The sequence below is a fragment of the Plasmopara halstedii genome (assembly GCF_900000015.1).
Source record: "Plasmopara halstedii genome assembly, contig: Scaffold_470, whole genome shotgun sequence".
Classification (NCBI taxonomy): Eukaryota; Oomycota; class Peronosporomycetes; order Peronosporales; family Peronosporaceae; genus Plasmopara; species Plasmopara halstedii.
The window spans coordinates 1,344,657-1,366,766 of NW_020187390.1; the positions used below are offsets into that span (position 1 = coordinate 1,344,657).

General features: G+C 43.8%; 4 protein-coding genes across 4 annotated transcripts; 1 reads left to right on the forward strand and 3 right to left on the reverse strand.

Moving 5' to 3' along the window:
• Window positions 1-3,976: 3,976 nt before the first annotated feature.
• On the reverse strand, window positions 3,977-5,008 carry PHALS_10478 (uncharacterized protein; the record flags this gene model as incomplete). Its single annotated transcript, XM_024725906.1, has 1 exon — window positions 3,977-5,008. The coding sequence occupies one exon, from the start codon at window positions 5,006-5,008 to the stop codon at window positions 3,977-3,979; it is 1,032 nt and encodes a 343-aa protein (XP_024576636.1).
• A 2,027-nt stretch (window positions 5,009-7,035) lies between these two features.
• On the reverse strand, window positions 7,036-8,241 carry PHALS_10479 (Actin cross-linking; the record flags this gene model as incomplete). The annotated part of the gene is made up of 1 exon (XM_024725907.1): window positions 7,036-8,241. The coding sequence occupies one exon, from the start codon at window positions 8,239-8,241 to the stop codon at window positions 7,036-7,038; it is 1,206 nt and encodes a 401-aa protein (XP_024576637.1).
• A 10,527-nt stretch (window positions 8,242-18,768) lies between these two features.
• PHALS_10480 (Zinc finger, RING/FYVE/PHD-type) lies at window positions 18,769-20,091 on the reverse strand (the record flags this gene model as incomplete). The annotated part of the gene is made up of 1 exon (XM_024725908.1): window positions 18,769-20,091. One exon carries the CDS (start codon window positions 20,089-20,091, stop codon window positions 18,769-18,771), a length of 1,323 nt encoding a protein of 440 aa, XP_024576638.1.
• A 601-nt stretch (window positions 20,092-20,692) lies between these two features.
• PHALS_15433 (uncharacterized protein) lies at window positions 20,693-21,586 on the forward strand. The gene has a single exon (XM_024725909.2). The coding sequence runs from the start codon at window positions 20,734-20,736 to the stop codon at window positions 21,115-21,117; it is 384 nt and encodes a 127-aa protein (XP_024576639.1). The 5' UTR covers window positions 20,693-20,733; the 3' UTR covers window positions 21,118-21,586.
• The last annotated feature ends 524 nt before the right edge of the window (window positions 21,587-22,110 follow it).

A 22,110-nucleotide genomic window follows, 5' to 3' on the forward strand; every position in this document is an offset into this window, starting at 1 on the left:
GGAAAGTAGAATGCTTTGGCTAATACGTAGGAGCTGCTACGGGCTCTCAGTAGCAAAGAGATTGGAAACTCGGACAAAACGTTGTCGTCGCGACTGTGCGCACGGTCACACCGATATTTGCTGAATAACGGATTGCTGTATTATAGCACCGACTCGTCGGATACGTCACGAATTGTGGTACCTCACGATGAGAATTTGCAGTACCGTATTCTCTATGAGGCCCACAACACCCCACTCAGTGGTCAACTCGGTCGTGAGAAGACCTACAGCTCTATGAGTTGCCACTACTGGTGAACCGAGCTGTACAAACGAACGAGCACATATGGGCGAGCTTGTGAGACGTGTCAGAGGATGGAACACTATCCAAATGCGGCGGCGACGCTAAGATTGCCGGTACCCTCCGGGCGTTGTCAGTCAATGGGTATGGACTATGTGTTTGACCTGCAAAAGGAGTCGGCGGGCAACACGGCTGTGGTGGTCTTTGTCGACCGTTTGATCAAATGGCTCATTTTGCGGCGATCCCAACCACCATCGACGGTGTCGGTACAGCGACGCTGTTTGTGGATCGTGTCTTTCGACAACATGGACTCCTGGAGTCAATTGTCTCTGACAGAGACCCACCCTTCATTAATAAGTTTTGGTCTACAATCTTTAGGGTGCTGGGCACCAAATTGACTATGTCAACAGCGGACCATCCGCAGACCGATGGTCAAACTGAGTGCGTGAACCGCGTCGTGGAAGACGTTCTTCGCAGCGTCTGCGCTGGGACGCCGAAGCGCTAGAGCGCTACGTTGTCACTAGTAGAGTTTGCTCTGAACAATGCAGTGCATGCGTCTATCGGCTACACGCCGTTCTACGTGGACGGGCTTGTTAAGCGTCGCGCCCCGCTGACGCCGCCATCCCATGGCTCAGGGCTTGGTGGGCGAGGAATAGCCGAGCAGCTATCTGGTGTCACCCCCTCACTGTTCGTAATGAAGTCGAAGACTTCCTGTCTCATCGACTTGACACTCCACGTTCGCGATGCGATGGCGAAAAGCCAAGACCTGCAAAAAGAATATGCAGACTGAAAAGCAGAAGTAATGTTGAAAACTTTGAGATAGGAGACCTGGTTTTACTGAAAACTAAAAACACATGCTGTTTGGACCTTTAAGGTCGTGTCCAAGCAGGGCCTTGCGTAAACGCTGAGCCTTCCGAGAAGGATGCGCACCCAACCGGTGTTTCTTGTTTGATTGTTTGGAGCAAAGCTTCTTTCGCGTGTATTGCATATATTGCACGGCACCTTCGTTGCTCAAACTACCCAATGTCCCACAACCTCTGTGAAAGATGCAATTCAAATTTGGAGTTATTTGTAGTGGAGATGCCGCGGGTGCTTGCACCGCCTAATTAGGCGTACCAAATGCATGCACCATTCATATCCACTTGCACGAAAGGCGTGATTTTGCAGACTATGTTTAGGATATGCGAGCTCTTATCGCCGCAATGACGCAAGTCCTTCTTTAGGATGCGGTAAAAGTTACCAGTGTCTTCGAATGGGTGCATCACGCCCCGGGGCCATCAACATCCTACATGTACCATTTGAAGAAGCGGTGAATGTCGCACAAAATGCTGACTACAACTTCCGTGCCGCGAGGGTCGATTGTATTAACAGAGGTTGAAATCTACGAGCATGTCAAAGGCGATGGACCTCTGCCATGCTGAAGATTGGAGAGATCTTTTGGCTCCGGAGAAGATTCGTGGTAAATACAAATTTTTCATCTGCGGTAATACAGAACATGTGCGCCATGCATGCCTTCTGTTTTCTTATTTGAGAAGCACGAGTGATCAAAATTTTGCAAACGGACGTTTAAGAGGCTCCTTATGGGAAAACGTCGAGTTCCGTTAGACCGCTCTACTCCTGCTGTAAAAGCGGCTCTCGTAAAAATGTTCTCAGCCCGTTTTTCGTGATATTCGCATCAACGCCCCGAGCTTGTAAATTCACGAAAAGTCATGATGAATTTGGAGCATCATACAATCAGGCACGATACGCAACAACAGACAGTATCAGTATGCCTGTAATTAAGGATGCCAGATACAGTACAGATTTCGTGCGTCTTGTACCAAAGACATGTCAATGTTCTGGTAATTACAGGCGCAATGGAAAGAATTTGACAGCGAGAAATATCGCCTAGTCCAGAGCTTAGAGCCGAGTCAGTCAAGACGAGATTTTACATGGGAATGACTTGGCTTGACCGCTTTGACTAATGGATCAACTGGAGCTCAAAAAATTAAGCGCTATGTACTCCCCTTCAAAACGAGCTGAGGCAATCGATACATTCACCTCTTTCAGGAAGTAAAAGTGCGTTTAATACGGGCGCGTAGCTACGATAGCTGCGGTGCAGAACATGAAATTGTCGGACTGAGTCGCAATGATATTGCTAAGCTCCTCGAGCAGAGCTCGAAAAGCAGAGCTGCGGTGAGTCGCAGAATGACGCCTGTAAAATTGTACAATCCTGAAAGGTGCACGTAGACTGCCGTAATGCATGTACCGCGTTACAGTCAGCCTCACGTTATGCAATGCATATACCTAAACGTCGTAATATATAGATTACACTATGTAAACTTAATGTACAGTAAATTTGAGCAACAAAATATTATCTCGCCTGAGAGGCTCTCTATTCCGCTCCTGGGTTGGGCGTACAGCCTCAACCTCAGTGGGTTGTATACGTGGATCTTTTAGTCACAACTTCTTTTATGCAAAATGCATGGCCACCCCACGCAGCCCACATGTTTTAAGGACCTCTTTTTTACGGATAGGCATAATCCTTCATCCTTCGATACTTTTGATCAGTGTAAGGTAACCGTAATACCTGCCTGATGTAAAAATTGTCAATATTATTACATTGAACATCTTTTTGATCATTAAACATGAGAAAAATAAAAGTGCAAAATGTTAGGCGACAAGACATTGATTATAAAACATTTAAAGTGACTATTTTTCATTAAGAAATATTATTTGCTGTATCAAATTCGAAGATCATATAAGCCCACTTTGATACTATAAATAATAATATGCTGCCTGCTTGCGAAGCTCGATTGCTTGGCTACCGCTAGCTATGTCCTCCCGTCTGCTGCAGCAGTGTTTGTTGATATGATATTGTAAATGTGCGAATATTGCCAATCAACCCTTGAGACATTGTCGAAGTCAGAACGTCCAAAGTACAATAATATACTAAGAACGAAAAGGCAGCGAGTGCAAAAGGTACTAGATATGTAATTAATACTCCTACCTCAAGTGAGTTAGAGCGCTTGCTTGTCATGGATTGCTTGAGAATTCGTTCCTTGCTTAGTCCACACACACACCAATTATTGTGTCTCTGTGCTATGATAAAATCACACTACCATATTTGAAAGGATATCAATTAATGGGGAATGGACTGTGATACCTTAAGGTTGCGAACTCGAGTCGCATCTGCAGCAAGTCATCGTTGAATGATCAAGTCATCGCGCATGATGCAAGGACAGCGTGCGAAGTTTCGACAGTGTAAAGATCAAAATTGGTCCAAAGTCAAGGGTCTCATCATGAACGATCAGGCTGTTATCATTGATGATTGGTCATGATGACCATTTTTATGTTGCAAACATCAGGATTTGAGAACCCATGCGTAAGTTGCTTGGAATGAGCAACTTTCTGTGATCCCATAGTAATCTCTAATCTTTCACGATTTGAGCCCTTCCAAGAGTGTATATACCTTAAACACTTCCAGCTGGAAATTATTTTAGCGTAATGTTGCTACATGGGTGAAGGTAACTTCGTAACCTAAAAGATCTACTCGAGTATGAAGCTAGAAACACGTTTGCGACTTGCGATTAAATTGTGCTAGGACAGAGATTTCCTGCTTTTATATTTTGGCAATTTTCTATTTCACTCATGAAAGCCTGCAAGAAGAGGCAGAAGATCACCGTTTGTACCTTGTACTGCGATCAGTGTTGTTTAAATTTACAGAAGAATAAATTTCAGACTGAGCTGTTTACAGCCGCGCGTGAGAGACGATTCTGTTTTACCTTGTGGATCCAATCCTAGTTCGGAGAATGGAGAAATGAGCGCACCTTTCAACAATGTGGCCACATCTTCTGCACTCTCTAGAAGTCGGAGAAATGCACCAGCAAAATCCACGTGTTGTTCAAGCTTCGTTACTTTTGCTTGTGCGTCGAAATAAAATGTTGTTGTTAAATCAGGCTCAATCGTTTGCCCCATAATACGTTGCGCTATAGTTTCATGATACTGTAACACATGCGGATACACGAGCATCAAAGTGTCTCGTGAAATTCGCATTCTAATGGTTCCTTTACTTTGAAAGATCCACAAGATTTTCTCTTCGTTCGCCATGACATCCATTTTTTTCGTTGGGGCATGTAACATGCAGACACTGTCTGCTCGTATCTCTAGTGCACCATGGTACGATGCATAGCGTTTGAGCTGCAGTAACAATGCCTCAATGCCATCTGTCATGGCTCCTTGTGTCACGAGATTAGGAGCACACACTAGTCTGATAAAACTTTCTTGTAAGGAGCTTGATTCAATCGAGTGCAGTGCAAAACCTGTTTGAAAAGCTCGTAAGAAGTGATTGACGACAAGCATTGGTCTTGGATCATTCCATGCTGATAAAGGTGCTGAAGATGGTGCAAAATAGTCTCTTAAAAAGTCTCGATAGTCTTGCAAGTCCCGAAAATAGTCATTTAAACCCTCAGTTTCCAGTGACAACATACTGATAAGTCCACGTTGTCGGGCACGATAGCGTCGTTGATTAAGTTTGCACTGAGTCTTACGTCTGGCCTTGCGTTGTCCTTCGTCTTGCAATAAACGACGGCGTCCCCGTTTCTTTGGTGGTGGTTTTTGCGCTTCTGTAGGAAGACTAGCGCTGTAAATGGCATGATGATTGCCCATACTTTCCATGGGAACTGATACGGGGGTAGGAACTCGAATTGACGCGTTATCTGTCGCGTGGACGGACAAAGTGAGTGTTGGCATCTCAAAAACTTGAATGTGGGTGAGAAATGGTCTCTCTCCATGCGCTAGATCAAGTCATTCTAACATCTTCCGAAATTAATTTGATAACAACCACCGAATCTGACAGGGTATTGATTCGTTATACAATCGGATATCCGTCCACCTGAGTTGTCAGGACGTACATATTATATCTGTCCAAACAGGTTGTCGAATAAAAAAGGTATGGGGACGAAGCGACTTTTTACCACTTTTTATGTCTTTTAGCCAATCACAGAGATGTTTCAGCTGTTTGTATTAAAATACACAAGCTGCTTTTTTATGCGCATCTTCGTGCAGGACAATGTAACAGCAATAAGAACAGGCCGTCCACTTAGCGTAACGACATTCTCAAGACAAACGGTTTATGATTTCAGTCTAATGTGGAGTTTTATAACTAACACATCGCACTTGGATACTGTCAAGAAAAGAATTCAATTGTATCATAACTGCTAAAAATCTAAGCACAAGTTCCGAGAATTTCTGTCCTATCAATAATTGTCATCAGCAGGTTTTCTACACATTGCGGGACATTCTGTCTCTTCCCATCCCAACATTGCTCGCCAAATAATTTTTTTCATACTTTAACCACATATTCGACCATACTTGAACCTTGTCGATATAGCGACCGTGTCACAATCGTGGCTTTCAAATATTATTGACTTCGCGTCTACTCTGTAATCTACATCTTATAAGTTGCTATCGATGTTACGATACTTCAAATTCAAAGGCTAAGAAAATTTCAAATGTAGACGTAATCAAAAAATTTCGTTCGAAACTAAACGAATTCTCGTACCCAGCTCGTGTCTACAATCCCGAAGACTTTTATCTAGCACTAAACATTACGAATACAGCCGTGCTCGTCACCAAGTAGCGATGTACTGTACTAGTGGACAAAGCAAAGTTTCTAAACGCTACAAATTGCTAGAAAAAGACCAGGAACGATGCCGTGATATTGACAATCGTCGTTATACAAGTACAAAATTTAATATTGTGTCCAGACAGGCGAATTTGGTCTCATTGGCCCCGCATGGACACAGATACGGCTGCGGCGGAGGTCGACGAGTAATATACAACGGGGATGTAATAGAAACGGATCACACTGTCGAGAGAGTATAATCAGGTACCGCGAAGTTTGTCTGAGTATTTCGATTCAAGTTTAAGCTCAGCATGACTTGAACAGAACTTCTACTACACGTGGAAGTCGAAAAGACAGAGTGAAGACGTTGTAGATCAGTTTTTACAAGTAGTTGATGAGAGCGAGAGCTCTTGCTTCTTGAAATGACTTATGCTCAAATTGAATAAGTCTAACTAAGCTAGAGTTAGAATTTTTGACATCATCAAAAAAGAGTAATAAGAGTCTATTTTTTTAGTTATCAAGAATAAAAGTCAATGAACACAATATGAACATATCCAAAGCTCGTCTTGACGAAATGTATTACAAATTTAAATGCGTGAAGCTCATACGGACGAGCGACTTGGCACACTGTGAGCATTTCTTACAATGCAACTACAACTGAATTCTGACTAATATTCGTTAGAAAAGTAGGCATAAACAAGCATGAAAGCTTATCGATTTATTTGAACAACAAATATCCCTACCATGAAGTTTACAAACACAATAGACAACATACTATACACGTAAACATTGAAGATGAACATGTCGACATCTAATGAGTATATTCGACGCTTTATCATGCGTTCATAGCTAAGATAAAAGGTCTTGTGTATCTCGTTGGTGATTTTGCTTCCTTTTTCAGTTTATCCTCGACCTTATCAGCATCATCAGATGGCATCGACCCAGAGTATAGAGCAGTTGTAGGCTCCACCTTATCCACTTAACTTAGCAAGTATTAATGCTCGCTGAGCAATTTCGATGTGATGATCTACATGTACCATGCTCCGCGTAATCAAGTACTTACAAGTAAAAAGTCAGAAGTCGATCATCTTTCATGAGTCGACGATTGTGTACCGGTTTCGTGTTTTAGGCACTTGAGACTCAATTAGGACTTTTAGTCAGACACAGTTGCTCTCAATGGTTTCAATGGTTCCATTGAGTCATCACCATTCACTAACAGAAACGAGGTGGCTCGTCCTGATAAATCTGTATCCGCATCATCTTCATCTCCATTTTCAAGCATTGTGAACATTGTAGACCGTAACATGCCGCTATTTGTTTGACGTGATCTCCCATTTAAATGTGGTGAAGTTTGTGCACGTGCTAAAGCTCGCAAACCCAATGGCGTCCGCACTTGCCCCGCATGAGTCATCAATGCCGACAAATCTGAACTATACATCAATCCAATGGCATGATTTAACTGCTTCGACAAGAAGATACCATGCTTACGAGATGATTTTTGACTCGTGTGATCGTGGTCACTAAACAAGCTCTCGTCTTCATCAAAATTCACATTGCTACTTCTGCTAGTCGGAACTGAGGGAGCAAATGCCGGCCTATTAGCTAACCACATGCCCTTCCCAAATCGTGCCGAGCATAGTATCATATATACCAACGGACTACAGGCTCCAACTCCTTTATCCCCTGGTCTCTGCAGCACACGAAATGCTTCCCATGCGTGCAATTTCTTGCTAGTCGCAACAAGTTTTTGTACAATATTTTGGCCCATATATCGCTGTGTTGCAACAGCTCGAAAGCCCCAATGATGCGTTTTACCTCGCTCTACATAGAATAAGCATGAAGCATTCGGCTTGCTTGTAAGCACAAGCTTGCGGCGCTGAGTAGCTCGCAGGAAATAGCCCGTAGTCGAGTCCATGAGATACACAGGCGTTTCTGCTGTGCTACGACTGAATAGATGATCTTGAAGATGGCCTTGTACTTGCTCATACAACGAACTGCCTCTCGTGACAAACTCTGGTCTCTGGATGTTAAGTCCAAATGACCTGCCGAGAGATGTACGGCCATGCTGCCACCAGCGATCACTGAGTGCCTTAAGAAGCTCCATACGTGCAGCTTCCGATGCGTTGGCAGGTGTCATCGTTTGCTCCGGAGTATGTCGGCTAGCGATCCAAAGTTGCGTGAAAATCCCCCAGCCAAGGCCCTCAGAGACGACGCCAATCGACACGAGTGCGGGAACTAGCGCCAAGAAAGCAAACACTGTAGACGTTGTATTGTACACTGTGTCGCTAAGTTTAAAGGCGGCTAGAAGAACGACACCGCTTGTCATAAGAGATAGCAACAGCGGCGCTACGGACGCCATCGACTTTTAATGTAGGAAGATCAAATGGTGTAGTCATTTAAGGAGGAATTCTTCCTATATTCAACATGACACAAAGATTTTACTTACGTACGAGCTACAGCAAAATCTATAAAAAGAGGCAGTATCCCATCATGTGATAAGACAATGTTAATGGCCGATGACTTGTTAGCAACAAAATCACGTGAGACTGACTAGCAGAGACGATGTGATTATGTTCAGCGCCTTGGGAGCCAATGGTTCATTTATGAGACATAGCTGTCAAAAGAAGCCAGAGGTGCCGATGGTGAAACAACCAAAAAGCCAGTGTCAACCATACCGACACTGAGGCATGAGAACTTTCGTCGCGAAAGGATGACAAACAAGGATAGGAATTAAGCATCAGACAAGCACTCGCTGACGACTCTTAGTCTCTTTAAGTGGATGTAGTGTTCTTGTATACAACAAGGTCGCCATGCTCTTCGCGCATTAAGATCTTTGACCCAAAAAGTTCACGTTGACATACGCACAAAGGTAAGGTTCGTGCGCTCCAACTGTAAGCACCGAAAAAAAAAGTCTCTGCTATCTCTGGGGTACATATATATATGACTGATGGTACTTCGATATGCGCTTTCATATCTTTTGTAATGAAGCTATTTTAGCCTTCATTTCTGACTTGCGGCTAGCAGACCACGCATGCCACGGAATCCTTCTTTTCGAAGTTCCATCGTCTTCAGTGATGAGCCGGATCTGATTATTCAAGTTCATCGCTTTCAGCAACACAGTCTGACCCATACGCAGGGCGAATCGCCTTTTCAATTGGCGACATCATTATTGTGATATGCGACAAATCATGTTGGGCAACACGATGTGCATTAGCGACCACATCAAGCCGACACGACTTAAACCTTACGTCAAATACATAGTTTGACCTATACATATCATGCATTTTTGCGCACAGCGACGTCATCACCACATCTACCGTAGGGATTGACAAGATGGTTATCCTTCATTGCAACATTCTGGACCTGACAAGGGAAAATAAACTGCAAGTGGCTCATTGATATTTTAGGGAAAGTTACTTCTAAGTCGTGAAACCAATTGTGATCGCGCGTTTAAGTCCATCGACATTTCCTTCGAGAAAAGTGCAGCTTATTGCAAGGACTGAAGCGTCACAGATGACGTAAAATGGTCAATTTGTATTTAGAAGTAACAAAATCAAACCATTTTTACCGAGCCAAGTAGAATCCTCTTCTGTCGCACCCTAAGATTCTTTTCCAGAAGATTGGCAAGGATTCCTACCATGTTATGTCGGGATAATCTGCACTGAAGCTGTGCAAGTGGTTAGACAGGCTGAGTCACTTCCTCAAGTCCCTTTGGATTCAAGTGACCAATTTTTTATCTGTGTGAGATCCCCCGCAGGCTCTGCTTTCCATCAAAGCAACCTAGAAAGCGGAACTCGTCGTTGCTAAATACACACTTGGATATATTGGCTCATCGTTGATGCAAGTGCATTTAATCAAGTCCTGCTCGCAAGTGTGTAAAGTAATTTTCCACATCCAACTCCCCGTACTACGGACAAATAATTTATATAAATATATATGTGCCACAATTCGACAATTGAGCTTCGAAGTTACGTTTGATATAATCTGTATCATAACTAGTCACTCCCATAGCGTTACGCTCGAAGTAATCACCGCAGTGGGAAGGATTATGCTGTCTCTAATCAGTAATTGATAATAATCGTAAGCCAGGCCAAATCCACTAAACAAAGAGCAGCCCACATGCTGTTCCTCACCTTAGGCTGTCTAGAAATCGACGTTTGCGCCAATTTTGTAGCTGTATCTAGCTTATTTCAAGCATGCAGAATTCGGAGGCTGCCGTTAGTTTTTCTGGCACAAATTCGGTGTCGAGTGGATAAATTCCGATTTCTATCACCGCACCCGGTTCGTGCTTCACTTAGAAAAAACCGTCAGCTCCGTCAGCTTGTTGCTGGGAAGAAGTCATAGCCGTGTGACGCAATTTAAATTTCCAAGAACCAAGTAAATTTGATGAGGCGACCCCTCATCCAGGTGTGATACGCGTGAAGGGTTTGGTGTCACCACGTCTCGATGTCTCATTCACAAGGGTGAATAAGAGCCATAGAGTCCGAGGAAAGCTATCCAACACCTCACACTTAGTGATCTGCACGTGTCCTCGATGATGTATTCTTCAGTGGCAGATCTTGAGCTCGACTCCCTCTCTGATAACATCCATTCCATTTTCATGACCCCATTCCTTTGCAATTTCTCGCACAAATCCCCGGAAGAAAAAACTCTCAAACTCGGAGAGGCCTTTTGCGGGAAAAACTAAGTATGCATTCAACCCGTAGGACAACCCTGGTCACACTTTTGTGCTAATAAAGCATGAAAATCATTTTTTATCTTCTAGGCCAAGCTCTTCAGCTCGCGACTTACGGTCGCCCTTCAACTTCACCGGCTCTTGTATTGAAGACTGCGACACCCAGTCGCTTCCTCTCCCCACCGGCCCTTGTGGGGCAGACATCAGCTAACGTTTTTTACCAGAAAAACATTCTGTGGGCCACGCATTACAGTCGTTTTCTTCGTCTAAACTGAGATACACTGAAGGCTGCGATACAGCCTCTCTATTCCACCTCATTTTGACACTGAGGGTCACTGCCGCTCCTGTTTCACGACTTCTACTCTTGGCACTAGCAATATCACTGCTAGTCAGCGCGAGCACTTCTTGTCGTGTATGGAGACTATCGCAGCTTTCAGTCCGAATCAAAAAAGATTCTCTTATCAGAGGCGACCTCACGGCTCGCCAAAGCTCCACCAGAAGAGAAGTGCGTGTCGCTTAAGTTCTCGACTTACAAACGGTCCATAGCTCACATCATCCCAGCCGCACCATACTAGGCTGGATCCAAATTTCGAAACCAGATTCAGGAGTAGACAACGTTCCACGCTTTCAAATCTCTCAATCAAATCAGAGATTTGACAAAAGCTTTACGTGTCCCATCATTAGAAGACATGAATCGTTCATGCATTCGGCATCTCGAGGCACTCGTGTGTTGTTAATTGTTTTGACAGTCACGCATTATTATCAATTGAACGACATGCCCAAATCAATTTATGATTCGCTAGGCTTCACAAATCGTGGGACGTTGATACTGACGACCAACAGTCCTGGGCCGTGATCCCCATCTCTCTCGGAAAGACCCGCTTCTTTTAGGGCTGGGTTTTAGCTGATCAAGATCTTCATGAGGTGCAATAGCACCCAGTTTTTTCTAACTAGATTACCCTGCGCCTTTCATGCCTCATTATTTTCCCGCAAAAAATCATCAAGCGATGTTGCATGGAGGCCTTACTCTTCGCACCTATCAGTCTAGAGCGAAGCTATTTTCAAGGCTGAAAGGTTTTGTACTCACACAGATATAACATTTGCAAGTATGGCGGAGCTGCTCCGCAGTCAAGGATCTTTTTGTTCTTCCCAACATGACTGATATTCATTGCCTCCGACTCGCTTACAGAGACGCCAGTACCAGAATCCTTCTCGGTTCTCGCGGGATGGAAGATGTACTCCTCATTGAATTCAAAACAAACGCTTCCATGGATTCCATGGAAAATGTAGATTAGAGGCGAAACATCTCGGTGTCAGCTGCACCCATTAGGAGACCCTTCATGAAGATGGTAAGCGTTAATGCCTTTCTTACGTCATTGCGACGATAAGATATTCACCTCCTGCTCATAGTTTTCTAGCTCTCGCCTCCCTGGACGGATAGACAAGAATTCTGTATGCGCCAGATACGTCTAGTTAGGCGGTGTAGACATGTCTGTAGCATCTGTCGCTTCAAATCGTTACCCGTGGAGATACAAGCGACACGCATGATTAATCAGTTCGATCTAATCCTGTCATTCAGAGCAAGGAATTTTCTCCGTCCCGCCCCCAGAGGTTTGAACACTAATAATGAGTGGAGTTACTGTGGAAATCATCTATTCCTATATGGCCCCGATTGGACATCCTGACGTAACTCATGAGCGCTTTCTGAGTGCAAATAAGCACTTTTAGCACTTTGATCGCCAGTTCTCGGATCCCATCGGGGTCCACGATAGACGCAGGCTTTTAACCTGGTCGGTGCATCCCGAAGTCAGGTATTTAAACATTGCATGTCCCATCTTCGCAGAGGAGACAGTCCTCTCACGACTCGGCTGTAGGATTGACTGCAAGTGCTACCGACTGAATCAGATTACCGTGCTTTTTGCGCAGAGGAAGCTTTGGCTCTCTGAAATCAGAGGTCAGGGTTGTGTGCTCCAACCAGAAGTAGAACCGAGAGCCTTCGAGGTAACATGCACTGTGAATTTGCTCTGCTTTTTAAAGAGTACATATGTTTAGAGTTAATGCTACGTGACTACATACTATACGTATACGGTTTTAGTATGTCTGATAGTAAAACTGCCGTTCTTTTTTGACGTGCGGTGTAGCGAGGCTGCGGTAGCTCTTTGCAAAAAGGAAGTTAATTTAAGGTCACCGACCTTCGTTCTATAACAGAACCAGTACGAGGGTAGCGGATCGCGATCCGCTTCCACCAAGAGTATCCAAAACCTTAACTCAAGGCAAATGTACTCTTTCGTTCAAAAATAAACTGTATTTTTGTTTTATTTGCAGCAGAACCTCCTATATCTAAAACCTTAGGTTCTCCTAATTACATAGTATAATCTAATTTAATATGCGTAACTACTGGTAGTCCCGCCACGTAGTGGCTTCTTGATACGGTGTAGTCACACCATTGTGTGATTACACCGACTTGTGTAATACACACCTTTGTACGGTCACACTATATTGTGTGACCCACTCTTTCATATCAGGGTATGTGTAACCCCGTTACATGCGGCTAACAGTCTATGCATGCCACGGACTCTCTTTTTAGAAGCTCCATAATCCTCGTAGACCCGAATAATTCAATACTCCAAATGTTTACAATTACGCCAAAGTGCAACGCAAATTTTGTACAGCTGTACCGTATTGTATTTAGTGCAACCATACCAATTGTGAAACAATGATGCATACAAGATTACAGTATTCGCCACTTTACATTGGTAGCCATGCCTTTCCTGGCGAACTTTGTTCTGTCAAAAAGCCAGTTCTGCTTAGATCAGGAAAGACTTCCGGCGCGGACATGACGATGCGATAATTTCAGTGTGGTACATGGTTTTGTTCAAAATATGTAGCAACGACACTAATAAAACTTACTTGAACAAAGTGCACATCGACAAGGCAGTTTGTACGACATACTGATTGGATACAACACGTGTTGCGTTTCTATCGAAGCGCACGATGACAAGTCTGCAGTGCTATTTTTAATTCATGCGCGTTACTGTATTACACCACTGGCCAGCTTCACACGCGACGTGTGATATTACTTGAATTTGAAAAGACCTCACGTACAGAACACCGCGCGATACACATGATATTTTTAGTGGCGACCCCAAAAAATGTGACTCAATGGGTCTTTATGTACGCCTGTGCGAAACTGGCCAAGAGTCAACGGATTATATTCTCGCCGCATGCGTAGGCACTGACGGTTCCAGCTGAATACACGACAATAATTACCTAATTGCAGCCACAAATCTGGTGCAAACACCGATATTCTATGAGGACGTGCTGCAGATCAACATTTTCGGTTAACATTCTTCAGCGTTTGGTATGTATAATCAACTGCGATTTGGAGTAGCCTAATTTCTATCACTCCGCTGACTATTCCGAGTGAAAATCTTTCAGAGTGGCTGGTTTTGCCACAAGTATTCTCTAATGTACCAGCAATGTCGATATATCCGGTAAAGCAACTAATCGTGATTATGCACAACCCTATTTCGACGACGTATCCGTAAATTGTCGAACAGAGCACGGAAGTCGGATAAGGGGAAATGCAGTAAATACTTGTGAGCAGTGCTCGCTTTGTTTGCTTTCGTGAACATAGACAAGCGTGTAACTGGCACATTATAGATCTCATTTGAGTGCATCATTGTGGAGAAAGTCCTGAAAGTGAATTTCACAAAGATAAAAGTACTGTAGATTGGACACTTCCTCTGTCCCAAAAGACTTGAAAAGTGGCTTGGCCTGGCCGAGATCATTTACAAATACAGTACAATTTATGCTGATATGGCACGGCCTTTGACCGATCGCTTCGCGAGAATGTCAAATGGTGCTTGAATGCGCCGGGAGGGTGTCCATTATAAATAGACATGATGCATGCCGCTTTCGAATATCAATTGGCCTTTTTAGGCCGTCAAGATGGCTTCATTTATGCCGTTGGCTGTGCTATACTTTAAGCAGATGCCGATGGGCATGAACGCATGATCACGTTTGAATCTCGTCAGCCTATATCGGCATGGAAGAATCGTCCTGTTCACGAGAAGGCGGCACATGCAAAAATCTGTTCTTGTCAAATTTAACGCGATACTGCTTAGCCCTGTGATCTATACGTACCGTATGCCGTTATCCACAGCAAAGGAGGTTGTCCATCTTTTGTCATTCTCTGCGATGGAAGCAGAGAATGAAAAAAGATGGACAACCTCCTTTGCCTCTTATATTTCGCGATAAGATAAAGTCGAGTGGACTTAATGAAGTGGTCGAAGCACGCTCGTGTCACACCGACTATGAAGTGTCAACCCGTGACGTGCCCTCCAGCCAATTTGGCTCACGCTAGCAGTGACAGTCACTTATCTATAAAAATGCTGCGCAAAAGAAATCTTTCAACCAATATAATTTCCGCTTGGGCTTTCACTCGCCTGCTCCTATGAGTTTCTCTGCGTTGGAAGTTCACTTCTTTACACCACAACATGAGGCTTAATGAGCCTCCGAGAAAAGCACGACCCTCGCGGTGGAAATTTCAGACCTATATCGGGTGAGAAAGCCGAGATATTTTCGATGAAAATTTCAGACCTATATCGGGTGAGAAAGCCAAGATATTTTCGATGAGAATGGTTGTAGCGAGCTATAAAGTCCTGATCCGACACATCCGCCCTCACCTGAAAATATACGACCGAGTGTGTTCGCTGTGATCCTCTTCCCTCTGCACAAGTTGAGTCTACGTGCCGATTACTACGACAGATAGTGCCGCAACAACCCGTAGTGGAACTCACGACAATATCCATCTCGTCATCAACGAGCTAGACCAGGCACAGAGAGCCCATCTTGCCCATCTGCTAGCGCGTGAGTCGTACTGATTTTTGCCAGCTTGATCACCTCATGATTGAAATTTTGCAATCTAGTTTCCCGCCGCGCTGGGGTAGCCCATACACACTAATACGCTCAAATCGAGAGCAAAATAGGCCTAGAAAGTCGCTTTACGACCTCACAGGTCAGTAATCCTTACCAGTATCATCTACACTTAATGCAGTAGCGGGAAGGAGAAGAGGACAACTGGTACATTGCTCTGGTGAGAGTGCCGAATAGTATCGCTATTTGATTCATGCATTGGGTGAGGAACGCTCCGCGTCATCCGCCTCAAGGCTTTATACTCGAGCATCAGTATCGTGAAGTCCACCCAAAAGCTTTATTAAAGCTTGGCTTGACGATGTACAAAGCATGATGCGTGCATCAAGATTAAATGCATCCCCTTCAGCTCAAGCAAATCATAACTCTGCTTGTATTCTTGAGACAGCTGTAACAGCTACCGACCAACTGTTACGATCACTACAAGGCCGATCGCCACTTTTTAGTCGAAAGGAGCTGCAGCGGGCACTTTCACTTCACCAGATACTGGAAACAGCCCTGGTGTATTCATCGATCCATTGAACGGTATGCTTGATAGTAGGCTATCCTTTGCTCATCGAGCAGTGTCGGTGGAGGGCAGCCCTCCGGCGACTGGCCCTTATGTGTCCTCTTAGTACTGGTACCATGTCGAATTTCTCCGAAAGACACAGCGCGCGCCCAAAACTAAGATGGATTAGATCTTGAAAACGCGCACTGAGCTACGCCATCAAAATGTGTGGCTTGAGGCACAATCAGCGGTTTAAAACGGTGTCGCCATTCGAAACCAGATAATAGGGATGCTGTATCTTCTACAATAGCGCGCTATTTCCGGCTGCATTGTCAGAGCGAGATCGTGTTGTGGCTCTAGCAATGGGAAGAACAGGATGGGTTGTATTGACTTTGAGATGTAAATATATCATTTTTTGCTACAACCATGAGCGCTCCGGTTTAATGTGGTCGCAATTTTGTAGTGTAGACAACCACTGCATCTATAGCTAGGATGATTGCGCTCCATGATAACATTTGTCTCATTACAAATTCGTGTGTCTTTTACCCGCCTCTGGTTCCGGTGTTTTGCTTCTAAACGTTTTGGCCTTCGGCCAAAGAGTCGCATGACGCTCAATTTCAATATGACCGAATCGCTGATTTTGCTTCGAAGTATAATCAGGCTAATGTCAGCGAAACGGACAGTATCAGTAGCCTCTCACAGAGACCGAAAAGTCAATCTTATGTGTATCAAACCGCTGCTTTTGTTTCAAGATATAATAAAGCTGATACTAGCAAGCTGGATTGAATCAACAGCCTCCCATGAGTACCGAAGCCACTTCGTGTGGGTGGCAAAGGCACCCGGAGGTTGAGCAAATCATTTATTCAAATCTGGTTGAAGCCTGTAGATGCATGTACTGCGTTCTTCAGCGCCAACTTAATGAGTGAAAGCAACTCGGTGCAGCACTGCAGACTCTGTGCGCAAGTGCTTTAAAAAGATATATCAAACCGAAATTAACGCAATCCGTCTGACAATCTGTTTATGGGTAAATAGCGGTGACATGATCAATCTAATGCTTGCACCTTGAACAAATTGTCAAGACTTCATCGCAACCGCAGATCTTATGATGGCTATCGGCCAGCCATGTTGGCGACAAAGTTTTTTCATAAAGCTGGTTTGTATTCTTATCAGTACAGTATCGCTGACAGCAGGGATTGATCCAGCGTGCTCAGGTGGTCTAAAAAGACCACGATGCCGGTATTACTCGACGCCTACTTAAAAAAATATATCTATGAAATGCCGACTGACCAAAGGCGTCAGCGTATAATGCGAGATTTTTATTTGTTGACACATTTTACACGTTCGCGCGTTTTTACGCACTTAAACAAATAAGACCACCAATACATAGCGCTCATCGAGCAGTATGTCTTTCTCGTCCGAAGTGGACACTCAAAGGGCCATACAGTATTTTGTACTTGATCCTACCAGCTCTCGTGGCATGACAAGTGCGTTAGTGCTGAGATACAACAAGCCTCGGACTAAGGAACAGTGCTGCAGACGTGCGATCGCGGATCATGGTATAGCGGCATATGAGCTACCAAACTACTTTTCACAAAATAATAAAGGAGCGCAATGCAGCACATGTTGCGTCTGCTCTGTTCGCTGTACGTCACGCCTCATCATTCAGTGACGTTACCATCGTGGCATGCAAAAACTAATAATCGGAGCGACACGAACGTACATCCACCACTACATTAAGACCACTCGACTTTATTTTATCGTGAAAATAAGAGACAAAGGAGGTTGTCCATCTTTTGTCATTATCTGCGATATTAGTAGTAACGACCTCGCTGTGGACAACAGCATATGATACGTATAATACGTATAGATCATGGACGGTCCAGGGCCACGCAAGCGCACCTTGAATTTGACAAGAACCTTCTTGTTCACATGTTCCTCAATGTCGTGAACAGGATGGCTCTTCCACGCCGATTGAAGCTGACGATTTTCAAACGTGATCATACCATCATGCCTATCGACATCTGTTTGTGATATAGCACTGCCTATGGCAAAAGATGAAGCATCCCTGAGAGCCTGAAGAGGTCAATCGAGATTCAGAAGCACGCATCATGTCTTTATAACCTGAAAAAATATCTCTCCCGCCGCATTTTAGCACCATTTGACATTCTCGCGAAGCGATCGGCGAGAGGCCGTGCCACATCAGCATAAATTGCACTGTCTTCGTAAATGATCTCGGTTAGGCCAAGCCACTTTCTCAAGTCTTTTGGGACAGAGATACTGTCCAATCTACAATAGTCTTAATCTTTGTGAATTTTACCCGCAGGACCAAATTCACAATGATGCACTCAATTGAAATAAATAATGTGCCAATTGACTGACTGGTTGTACTGCACGACTCATCCGCGTTACAGCGCAATCAAATGCATCCAACATTTTCCTCACGCACAACCTATTGTTGGATGCGGTGGAATGACCCAAATGCTTTTTTATGATCTACGCTGCATCTTGCAGGCAAATGCCTCCACCTTATTAGGTAAATGTATGACGATCAAACCAACTATTCATTCACAGGATAGATATCTATCAGTCGCCATATAGCGAATTTGACTCATTTTATGACCTATCTTCTACCCATGGCAAAGCTTGGTCAATAGTCTAACCATACTTTCTCTTACAAGTAATGCTATCTTAACTTTTAAATCGGCAAAGTCAATTTTTAAATAATCAAGTTCCATAATTGAGTATCTACGAACTTGAGAACTAGGCACGACTTTTACTGTGCCGGTTATCTATCTGGACACACGAGACGCTGAGGTTGACCAAGACGAGCTTAGCGAATGAAAAGATGCTGACGATGTACTAGAATTGCTTTGCGTCATCTGCCAACCATTTGATTGTTTTGCTATATGTACGCACCGCAGACAAAATTGCACGGATTGTTGAAGGATCGATCCGTTGTCTGACACAAACACAGTCATTTTCTTGCTTACGCTGCATTTTGAGCAAACAATCTGAAAACAAATTTTGCAAGATACACCAGATCGAGCTAAAGGTAGTGATATTGTGCTGAGTTTCTTCGCACAAGCTCCACAATATTGAGAATTCGTCTGATTGGTATCAATTGTGCGCTTCCTCGCATGGGTCATGAGCCATCGCAGCTTCTTTATAACTGCGTAGTCCACAACACCAGTGCAGCAAATTGCAGATTCTGCGGCAATCAACACTGACAAACGACCCGGCATACCTCCGCGAGAGTTATAGAACCCGCGACAAAAGATCTCAACTTTGCCAGGTCCACCTTGACGAAAAATGTAGCACACACTCATTTCTCCCCGAATAATCCCCAAATGCGTAAGTTCCGGAATATCCCGTAGTTTGATTGAATGCAGGAGCATGTAGCCAACTCTTTCGCCTGTTGAGTAGTTCGTAAAGCCCGTGGACTCAAGAATGAGATGATCACGCTGCTGGACGATCCCTGCAAATATGATTGGATGCTCCTTCAAAAACCACTTGACTCCCAGAAATTGACTGGGATCGGTACGAGTTGGTCCTCGAAGTGTTGCTAATATTCGAGCATCGTCGAAACGGTCACTGATGTGTGAGCTACGCAGCATCCACGCTTCATCTGTAGTTGCGACAGAGCCAAACATACAGTCGTCTAATGTGCCATCCAGTACGCCTTGTAAAGCCATAAGGGCCACACCAGGTGGTCTCATTTTTTCCATGAGACTGTCAGATGAAATACCACACATAGAAGAACATACCGTGTCGTTTTCAGAACCAACGTCAATAATGCTACAGCTGCTTGATGTGTGAAATCGACAGTATTCGTCTTCTTTTAGTTGAAACGAACTTTGAAGTACTGGTGGCATGCACGATGCCGATTCTTTCCGCTTGATTGCTCTTTGTCGCTGCCGATAGACTTGTACTCCGTCTTTTGCACGCACGAGTTTCCAGCCGGGATACGCAAGCGTACATCCTTGAGAATTAAATCTTTCATTCGCTGCAACAAGCTCTTGTACGGCAGTATCTGCTTCTTTGACCAAAGCATCTCGTTGCTCATCGGATAACGTGACAGATGGCAGGATATTTTTGGGCAGTGTGAACCTCATCTAGAAAGCTATTTTACCAGATAGTGAGTGTTGTCTGGAAACTGGGTGTCCAGCCATCGAGCTTATTTATGTACGTACGACATGACTTATTCCAAGATAGGAACATTCCTGACCTACCCAGACGAGACATAAACGATTCTTGACGTACATTGCCGCGCCATAAGGATCCGAATGTTATTGGTATACAACAGATAACTTACCTCGACAACTGTGTGATTCGACGTTGTGGATGAGCATAGAAGCATCAGCAAAGCTTAAGAACTTGCAATCAATATTTAATCTCATCTTTTGAAATGTAGATGTAAGTTATTATATCATTGTATACTACAGGAATGCGAAGGATACTAGCTGATAACCTTACCTTCTTAACAAGGTTTGTCATTCAAACTATCAATGATACCACTGCTTGCATAAGCAAAACGGAACGGTGGGATCATAAACAACTTCAAAGCGGTAATAAGATTGAATTCGCAAACGAACAACCTACTGAAGTGCCAAGTTGAAACGACGTAACGATAGTCGAGCCAAGGGAGGTTGCAAAGGCTTTTCTGTGTCTTGAGGTCTCGTAGACATCTTAAAAAATCAAGAAGTATAAAAATGTACCATTTATTACGTGTCTGAAAGGATTTTTAAGTTATTCTGATGGATTGGACTCAAAGACAAAAAAATATCTTTGGAAAAAATACGTGGACAGGAACACCGAGGTTCGCTTTGCTTGGAATAACTTCAACTTTTGCCAGTGATCACAATATGTTACTTGCAATGCACGACAACGTGTTGGCTTTCTTTGTCACTAGTTCACAACTACTCGAGCGAGTCAAAAGGATGATTTTTGATTATATAGTCTCGAGCTCTTCGATGCAAGCGACATCGTTGGAAGGTGCGAACCTCCACAGCAAACCTGCCTCCTGGAATCATTTGCTTGACAAATCATCAATCTCAAGCATCCTGTGGGGAGAGCCGCTGACTGAATTCGCATACGTTGTTGAGCTTTACATACACGCTGTAAGGCCGCGACCAATATGAGCGAATGATTAAATCCGTTTTAAACGATGCTGAAAACTTGGATCTATTTATCGCCAAAAAGCTCTTCAGGGCCGCTGACAATACCACTTTTAAAGAGATCGCCATAAATTATTTGTAGCAACTCGCTTTTCTGGATAGCGCTGATGGGTGAAGGCTGCAACAATGTAAAAGCTAACATTGGTATTGGACAAGAAGAGCTAGATAAAACAGTTAGATAACTCAGACGAATCAAGACAATTGGCTACGAATGAACTGTTTAAAAAGCGTACCACGCACAGAGAATAAAATTGGCGTTAATCGAGGCACAATAAATATTTCCATCCTGGATATATGTCGTTTTTGAAATCAGGTGGCAAGGCGCCAGCGAAGCTCTGGTTCAAATGAAGATGATAGAGTTTCGTAACCAAGAGATCAGTAAAACAGAAATATCAAGTATCAATTTTAGATTAATATTAATAATCAAATCCAAACTTAATTCTAAAAAATAGCAAACTAGGTGCCAAGTTCTATCAAATTGATATTGTCAGGATTTATCAAGCTTGTCTTCTTTATACGGGAACAGACCTATGGAAAAAATATATCTATCTTCATATATGAATAATTTTGTCAGACTCGGTCTACCAACTGCAACTTGGCGGTCATGCACTTATACAGAGAAAGCTTTGATTTTGTTAGTCTGTCAAATGAAGAGGATGTGTACGACGATGCTGCGCAGCCTGCCAGCGTCGTGCGAGAGCCTGGTATTACATTGTCACGCCACTGTGTACAGGTGGTGAGCTATTTGACGATCTGGTCAAACGCAAAAGCTATACGGAAGAGGATGCACGTGCTCTCATGTGCAAGCTGGCAAGTGCGATTGACTATCTTCACTTGCGTGGGATTATTCATCGTAACCTCAAGCCGGAAAATATACTGCTCAAGACGTCAGCTCCTGGTGCTGAAGTCATGATTGCTGACTTTGGCTTTGCTCGACCTATGAATGGATCTCGTCGC

Coding starts and splice junctions, on each gene's coding strand:
- PHALS_15433 (XM_024725909.2), top strand. CDS start 20,734: ATGGATTGGACTCAAAGACAAAAAAATATCTTTGGAAAAAATACGTGG.